At 43.0% G+C, this 9,261-nt stretch overlaps 1 protein-coding gene across 4 annotated transcripts in view; it reads right to left on the bottom strand.

The window, feature by feature from the left end:
* Window positions 1–6,471: 6,471 nt before the first annotated feature.
* The window catches only part of LOC142488335 (uncharacterized), a 78,586-nt gene continuing 75,796 nt past the window's right edge, over window positions 6,472–9,261 (bottom strand). The window contains exon 4 of one of the 4 annotated variants that reach the window (XM_075588721.1): window positions 6,472–8,626. In XM_075588721.1, the coding sequence (XP_075444836.1) occupies window positions 6,756–8,626 (1,871 nt within the window). In that variant the 3' untranslated portion in view covers window positions 6,472–6,755. The remainder of the gene's footprint in view (window positions 8,627–9,261) is intronic. The other 3 variants (XM_075588719.1, XM_075588720.1, XM_075588718.1) reach the window with 3 other exon arrangements.

The following is a 9,261-nucleotide window of genomic DNA, read 5'->3' as shown; positions in this document are numbered from 1 at the left end:
AGGGGAGAATGTTAAAAAGGTTGGAGGAGATTTTAAACTAGGATGGAGGGGGGAGGGGAATGAAACAGATAATTAACTAAATGGAATAGAGGAGGATACAAGATGGTATGGAGGTAGAATAGCAAGTGCGAGTTTGACAAACAGCGAGACACCCACAGTAAATACAGATAATACTAGAAAACTTCTAAAGACGAAACCAAGTGGGTGCAGAAAGGAAGGAGCAGATAAGATAATAGTACAGGCTGAAAAAAAACGTAAATGCATGCTTGCTAATGCAAGAAGCCTGACAGATAAAATGGGGGAGCTTGAATTAATAGCTGCAAGGGAGCAGTATGATATCATAGGCATTACTGAAACATGGTGGGATGAAACTCATGACTGGACAGTTATTTTTTTTATAACTTTGTTTTTATTAATTTTGTTTACAAGGTAAAGTATCACTTCTTACATATTGTTGTCAAAAAATTCTGTCTGCCATTGGTGACGCAGCACCTTGCGTCCTACTACTCTAAGGACGAATAGTGATAGACATACTGACAGACAAAAGGGAAAACAAGACCATGGGGGGCGGAGCGTAATAGCTAAAGCGTCTTGACCTGTTTTTGCTCACCCGATTCCTGGGTGTCAATTATGTCTACTGTTGATGGGTATAGCTCTCACTATCTCTCCGAGAGCCCGTCACGGTCCTCTTAGTCCAAGTCAGGAACGACTCCATCCTATCAGAGGAGAACTCACCTAAATCTATCAATGCCATATGGTAGCAACGTTCACCCCTTGAATATCTGACTGCGCTAGCCAAGGCAGCCATACCTTTTGGAAATTTGGGCCAGTGTCGTTAACCAAACTCGTTAACTTTTCCATCTGGCATATAAACCAAATTCAATTGTGAATTTTTTCAATAGAAGGGATCGTGTTCTGTTTCCACAATGCTGCGGTCTCGCATCTCATCGCTGTAGCAAAATGAGCTATCAGTTTGTTATTTGCTCTGGATACTTCTTTTGTTGGTCTGTTAAGCAAGAACAGCCACAGATCTAGTTTAATTTCGAGGCCCAAAATCCTCTGTAGCAATCTCTGATTTGTTCCCAAAGAGAGGCTATACGAGGGCAGGACCACAGCATGTGTAACATATCTCCTCTTTCCCCGCACTGCCTAGGGCAGAGCGGGGAATATCCTGGGACAAATTTAGCTAATTTGACCGGGGTGAGGTGCCATCTCATTAACACCTTATATGAGTTCTCCTTTAATGTGGTACAGACCGAGCTTCTGCCCGCCGCGTTGAAAATCTCGGTCCAGTCGTCGTCCTCTAATAGACTGGACAGTTAATTTAGAGGGTTATTCACTTTTTTGGAAGGATCAACAAATAGAAGGGGAGGTGGAGTATGTTTATATGTTAAACCGGATCTAAAACCTATTATTTGGGATGAGGTTTATGAAGGGAATGATGAAAATGTAGAGACCTTGTGGATAGAAATTAGCAGTGGAGGTAAAAGTATAAAGAAAATGTTTGTAGGGATATGCTATAAACCAGCGGTGCGCAAACTGTGGGGCGCGACCCCCAGGGGGGGCGCGAGACTGCCGGTGGGGGGGCGCGGGGTTTACAGAGGCCCCGCGCGCTTCCCGAAGGCACTTAAATTAAGTGCCCGGGGAGCTGCAGGGCCTCTGTAAACCATACTTACCCGTGACTCCGGCGGCTTCCTTCTTGCGTCGCCATGGCAACGCGGCGTCAAAATGACGCCGCGAGGTCATGTGACGTCACGTTGCTATGGCAACGTGACGTCATGACGCCGGAGGGCGGGTCAATGGTGGTATGGGGGGGGCGCGCGGAAGAGAGGGGACCGCCGGCAGGGGGGCGCAGGGAAAAAAGTTTGCCCCCCCCTGCTATAAACCACCAAATATCTGTGAGATTAAGGAAGCTAAAATACTTTTGCAATTGGAGAATGCATCAAAACTGGGTCATATTTGCATAATGGGGGATTTTAATTATCCAGACATAGACTGGGGCAATGAGATTAGCATTACAACAAAAGGAAACAGGTTTTTGGGGGTGCTTAAAGACAACTATATGACCCAAATTATTGAGGAACCAACCAGGAGAGGGAGAGTACTGGATTTCGTAATAATCAAACAATGTAGAAGTAATAATAAATATTCAAGTCCTGGAACATTTGGATAACAGTGATCATAACATGGTCTCATTTGAAATAAATGATCAAAAAACAGATTACTTGGGTTCAACAAAGACCTTAAACTTTAGAAAGACAGATTTTAATAAATTGAGGTCTAATCTACAACTAATACACTCGGATGATGTTTTTGCAGGGAAAATGTAGAAGGTAAATGGGCAGTCTTTTAAACATTGTTAGAAAAGCACATTCATCAGTGTATACCCTTGGGTAATAAGTATAAAAGAAATAAGTCAAAACCAATGTGGCTAAATAAACAGGTAGGGGAGGAAATTGACAAGAAGAAGAAGGCGTTTAGACATCGTATCAGAATTATAAGGAATGTAAAAATTTTTGCAAAAGGGCAATCAAATTAGCAAAAATGGATAATGAAAAAAGGATTGCAATAGAAAGTAAGGTCAACCCTAAAAAGTTATTTAAGTACCTTAATAACAAAAATATGAGAAAAGAAAATATAGGACCCTTTCAGTGTGAGATGGGTAGGCAGATTATTGGAGATAAGGAAATAGCAGAGGTGTTAAACAAGTTCTTTGCCTCTGTGTTTACTGGGGAAGAATCAAGTTCAATAGTAGTGCCGCAGGAGGAAGCCACAACCGCCATATTAATGAACAATTGGTTAACTGAGGAAGAAGTTCATAAGCGGCTTGAAAAAATTAAAGTAAATAAGGCACCTGGCCCCAATGGCATAGATCCAAGAGTTCTCAAGGAGTCAAGCTCAGTAATAGCCAAACCATTATATTTAATATTCAAGGACCCCATTTCCACAGGCTCAGTACCACAAGATGGGCGTAAAGCAGATGTGGTGCCTATATTTAAAAAGGGAGCTAGATCACAACCGGAATTACAGACCTGTAAGCCTGACTTCAATAGTAGGGAAACTACTTGAAGGTTTAATACGGGATAACATTCAGGAATACCGAATGGAAAACAAAATTATTAGTAATAGTCAGCATGGATTTATGAAGGATAGATCATGCCGAACTAACCTTATTTGTTTCTTTGAGCAGGTAAGTAGGAATTTAGACCAGGGTAATGCAGTAGATGTGGTCTACTTAGATTTTGCAAAGGCTTTTGATACGGTTTCACACAAGAAGTTGGTGTACAAAATAAAGAAAATTGGACTCAGTAATAATATATGCACCTGGATTGAAAACTGGTTAAAGGACAGACAACAGAGGGTTGTCATAAATGGAACTTTTTCAGGTTGGGCTAAAGTCGTGAGTGGAGAACCTCAGGGATCGGTACTGGGACCCCTGCTTTTTAACTTGTTTATTAATGACCTTGAGGTTGGCATCGAGAGCAAAGTCTCCATCTTTGCTGATGATACTAAATTGTGTAAGGTAATAGAATCAGAGCAGGATGTAATTCCTCTTCAGAAGGACTTGGAGAGACTGGAAACGTGGGCAGTTAAATGGCAGATGAGGTTTAATACAGATAAATGTAAGGTTATGCATTTGGGATGCAAGAATAAAAAGGCGATTTACAAATTAAATGGGGATAAATTGGGGGAATCCTTGATGGAGAAGGATTTAGGAGTGCTTGTAGACAGCAGGCTTAGCAATAGTGCCCAAAGTCTTAAAGTCATGCAGTAGCTACAAAGGCAAACAAGATCTTATCTTGCATTAAACGGGCAATGGATGGAAGGGAAGTAAACATAGTTATTCCCCTTTACAAAACATTAGTAAGACCACACATTGAATATGGAGTACAATTTTGGGCACCAATCCTAAGAAAAGACATTATGGAACTAGAGAGAGTGCAGAAAAGAGCCACCAAATTAATAAAGGGGATGGACAATCTAACTTATGAAGAGAGGCTAGCTAAATTAGATTTATTTACATTAGAAAAGAGGTGTCTAAGAGGGGATATGATAACTATATACAAATATATTCAGGGACAAAACAAGGAGCTTTCAAAAGAACTATTCATCCCACGGGCAGTACAAAAGGACTCTGGGCCATCCCTTAAGGTTGGAGGAAAGGAGATTTCACCAGCAACGAAGGAAAGGGTTCTTTATAGTAAGGGAAGTTAAAATGTGGAATTCATTACCCATGGAGACTGTGATGGCAGATACAATAGATTTGTTCAAAAAAGGTTGGACATCTTTTTAGAAATGAAGGTATACAGGGATATACCAAATAAGTATACACGGGAAGGATATTGATCCAGGGATTAATCCGATTGCCAATTCTTGGAGTCAGGAAGGAATTTATTTTTCCCCTTATGAGATATCATTGGATGATATGTCACTGGGGGTTTTTGTTTTGCCTTCCTCTGGATCAATAAGTATAGATATAGGAAAAAGTATCTGTTGTCTAAATTTAGCATTGGTTGAACTTGATGGACTTACGTCTTTTTCCAACCTCATCTACTATGTAACTACTATGTAACTATGTAACAATGACAATTGAACAATCATAGTTCTGGTTGTTGTGATGATGTTGACCTAACACCACCTGCACCACAACATAGATGACCACGATTACATCCACAAGTTCATCCACAAACACCAGTTACTTCTCCCATTGACCATACTTATGAAAATATAACAACAAGAGCCATTGTGTGGAGTTATTTTAAACTCAGAAATGTTCGTGTTACAGCTACATGTAGGCTTCCCAGGTGGCTTCTCCAAAAATACTGGACACAATGGTGAAAAATGCGGCACGCTCGAAAAGTCGGTAGGGGGGTTTATCATTTATAAATTATCAGACCGGCACGTAATTTTTTTTCTAAATGTTACTCCAAGTTTGCACCACTTCATATTCTATTTCGTAAATAATTCTGGTGAGGCGTTTTGGGGTTGAGCGCCCTCCCTGCATTTTTTACAAAATAGAATATAAAATGGTGCAAATTGGTGCAAACTCGGAGTGAAATTTAAAAAGAGCATGACATAACGGTCAGATAATTTATAAATAACAGTCATACTGTACATGGCGAGCAATACTGATCTTAATGCTCCTTTCCCACTACTTACAAAATTGTTACAACCCCCCTCATCCTCTCATCTTCCCACACCCCCCTCCTCATCCTCCTCTCACTTAACCACCACCCTCCACCTTCCTCATCCTCTCCCCCTCCTGTTGTCTTACCTGTGGAGGTCGTCCTGGCAGACAGTGGCATGATCAACATCCAAGAGCAGGAGACACACAGTGGAGCTCTTCTCTCCTCTCGCACATGTAAAGCTGGAAGGAAACTACATTTCCCAGCATGCAGATGGGGGAGCTGCGCACAACCCTTAATGACGTGGAGCCCTCCCATTGGTTAGTCTTCTCCTTTGCTGGGCGGGAGGGAGATTACACCGCGTGGCTCCATTGCCCTGGTTACCAGATGCTGCGGCCTACGGGAGATGGCTCCATTGCGGCTCGCGTTGCCGCTTTTGGTTCTCGGTCGGAGGTAAGAGCGGGAACCATTCCTTCAGCCACCCTCCATACTCAGGCTGCCCATCGCACGAGAGAGAGAGAATATCGGACACATACATGTCTGGAATTACCTCATTTTTTACCGGACAAGCGGCAAAATACCGGTCTGTCCGGTTCAAAACGGGACACCTGCCCACCCTAGCTACATGTTGCTTATGTAGAACAGTTGTTAAAAGTAGTAAGCCGGGTACCCATCTTGGTACCTCTTCTTTAAGAGCTCACAAGACCCGTTGCCCCCCTTCCCCCACACACACACACAAAGTGTCAGGAACTCTTAGCCAGCATGAGACAAAGGGTTGCAGCAATCAGACAAGACACTGTGTAATGTCACAGATGGAGACAATAGGTCACCAGCGTCAGTCATCTTCTCAATCTCTGTCAGACCCACCCCCAGTGGCAGATTTCCCATTAGGCCTGGGCTTACGGCGGCCATTTTGGGGCAGCAAAATGTCCGCTTTCCGCTGGACAAGCCAGGTCTGCCGCACCCGACTGCTTACAAAAAGCCAGGTCTGATAAGTGCATGTTTAAATATCCCACACAGGACATTAAAATATGGTGCGCTAGGCTGGCAGGTCTAGACAGTGTTGCAGTCCTGCGCAGAACATTTAAACCAGCACATATCAGCCCTGGCTTGTAGGAGTGGGTGGTCTTGCGCAAGCGGTTGGGTGCGGACCGGACATTGCTGGGAAATGTTTGGCCAAGTCCAAAACTCTGCTGGGACATCCTAGACCATACATATAGGTCCTGCTCTCTTCCCCACTGATTGGCCTCTGTAAAGTTCTTACCTTCTTCGTTCTGCCCTCCTCCTTTAGCGTTGTGGCGTCAAATGACACTGCAATGTTACATGGCAAAGCATTGCCATGGAAATGAGGCGTCACGTGCCATCTTTTGATGCCGCAATGCTGAAGGCGAACGGCCCGATAGAGGAGGCAGTCCCAGGGTAAGTGCCTATGGGCGGAAGATTTTTTAATTCGCCACTTCCCGCCTGCCAACTCCATTCTCTGCAGCCATGAGATAGGAATACCAGTGTACAAAATAAAGGTAAGTGTCAAGTTAGCAACCATTTTTATTACCATTTTATTACAATGTTACTGGCATATATCATCTGGTGTGTGAGGATGCTGCTCTTTATACTGAATTATTGCCTACACTATGTACGTGTGAAAGCTTTCTCCCCTGTGTGAATACTTCTGTGTTTGCAGAAGCTGCTCCTATGCCTGAATTGTTTCCCACACTGTGAACATGTAAAAGGTTTCTCTCCTGTGTGAATCCTGTTGTGTGAGAGGAGGTACATCTTCTGTGAAAAGCATTTCCCACACACTGCACATTTAAAAGGTTTCTCCCCTGTGTGAATCATCTCGTGTGCCAGGAGGTTCTGCTTAAAAGCAAATGTTTTTCGACACACTGTACATGTGAAAGGTTTCTCCCCTGTGTGAATCTTCTGATGTCTGTGGAGGCGTCCCTTAATACTGAATTGTTTCCCACACTCTGTGCATTTGAAAGGTTTCTCCCCCGTGTGAATCCTGCGGTGTTTGCGGAAGCTACTCTGATGCCCAAATTGTTTCCCACACTCCGTACATGTAAAAGGTTTTTCCCCTGTGTGACTCCTGTTGTGTGAGAGGAGGTACATCTTATGTGAAAAGCCTTTCCCACACTCTGTACATGTGAAAGGTTTCTCCCCGGTGTGAATACTTTGGTGTTTGAGGAGGTCTCCCTTAATACTGAATTGTTTGCCACACTCTGTACATTTAAAAGGTTTTTCACCTGTGTGAATCTTATGGTGTGAGAGGAGGTACATCTTCTGTGAAAAGCTTTTCCCACACTCTGCACATGTGAAAGGTTTCTCCCCTGTATGAATCATCTCATGTGTGAGGAGGCTATACTTAGAAGAAAAGGTTTTCCCACACACTGTACATCTGAAAGGTTTCTCCCCTGTGTGAATTTTCTGATGTTTGAGAAGGTCTCCCTTAATACTGAATTGTTTCCCACACTCTGTACAAGTGAAAGGTTTCTCCCCTGTGTGAATCTTCTGGTGATTGAGAAGGTCTCCCTTAATATTGAATTGTTTCCCACACTCTGTACACGTGAAAAGATTCTCCCCTGTGTGAATCCTGTGGTGTTTGAGGAAGCTGCTCTTCTCCCTGAATTGTTTCCCACACACTGTACATGTGATAGGTTTCTCCCCTGTGTGAATCCTCTCATGAATGAGGAGGTTGTATTTCTGTGAAAAGCCTTTCCCACACACTGTACATGTGAAAGGTTTTATCCCTGTATGAATCCGCTCATGTCTGATTAGCCTGCTCTGAATACTGAATTGTTTCCCACACTCTGTACATGTGAAAGGTTTCTCCCCTGTGTGAATCCTCTCATGTATGAGGAGGCTTATCTTCACCGAAAACCTTTTACCACACTCTGCACATGTGAAAGGTTTCAGCCCTGTATGAATATTCTGGTGCTTGAGGAGGCTGCTTTTCAGCGAAAAGCTTTTCCCACACTCTGCACAAGTGAAAGATATCTCCCCTGTATGAATATTCTGATGTTTGAGGAGGTATTCCTTACTACTTAATTGTTTCCCACACTCTTCACATGTAAAAGGTTTCTCCCCAGTATGAACCCTCTGATGATTGAGAAGGCTGCTCTTAGTACTTAACCGTTTCCCACACACTGCACATGTGAAACGTTTCTCCCCTGTATGAATCCTCTGGTGATTAAGGAGGCTCCTCTTAGTACTTAACTGTTTCCCACACTCTGTACAATTAAATGGTTTCTCCACTGTGTGAATCCTCTGGTGTGAAAGGAGTTTACCCTTCAGTGAAAAACTTTTCCCACTTTCTGTACAGGTAAAGGCTTGCTCCCTAGTGTGGACAAGGCCTGTAAATGCACCATCATATGGCAATGGTTCCTTGCATGTGTCCAACATGTGGTAGGAATAATTCTTTGTCGGCTCTTCTGGGAGGCGGGGAGTCAGCCAACTTCTGGACATATCAGAGCTCCAGATTTGCTCCTCATTCAGGCAGTTCTCTAACAGAAGTAAACAAAAAAAAGACAGAACTCAAATGTTTTCAGTCTGTAAATCAAATTACTGAAAGCAAATTACTTATAAAAAATACTCTGCATAATTAACTTTATCACTATTTAAAAATTTTTTTTTAAAAAGGTTCTCTTTACTCTATGAGAAATATATAGAGACCATTGGCAGCTCTAAAGACACTTAAATCCCAGCACATGTGGAAGGGATAGTGGTTATATGAGGCAATAAACGTAGTTTGAAGTGTCTTGTTGTCACCAGCCTTCACGTGCAGGGGTATTATAATGATCAGGAGACAGTGTATATAAGTGTGGCAATCTGTATATCTCTCCGTGGAAGCGAGTAAACCTATCTCGCTCTGTACAAATTGCTGGCAAGAAAATATCTCATAGTGGGTAAATGATTTGAAATTACCTCTGTGTCCTGCGCGATGTTGCAATCTTTGTGTCACAGTTGATCCAGGGAAAAGTGTGCCATAACACATACGCTGTATCTCCAAAGCTGTATACCGACAATGAAGCAAGAAGCCAGTCCTGCACTGCTGCGTTTCCGTCCAATCAGAAAGCAGAATCAAGAACACTGTAGAGCAGTGTTTCCCAATCTGTGCGCCGCGGCGCCCTGGTACGCC

The sequence above is a fragment of the Ascaphus truei genome, chromosome 2 (assembly GCF_040206685.1).
Source record: "Ascaphus truei isolate aAscTru1 chromosome 2, aAscTru1.hap1, whole genome shotgun sequence".
Classification (NCBI taxonomy): domain Eukaryota; kingdom Metazoa; phylum Chordata; class Amphibia; order Anura; family Ascaphidae; genus Ascaphus; species Ascaphus truei.
Note: the sequence above shows the minus strand (reverse complement) of the source record. Positions and strands in the feature narration are given on the sequence as shown.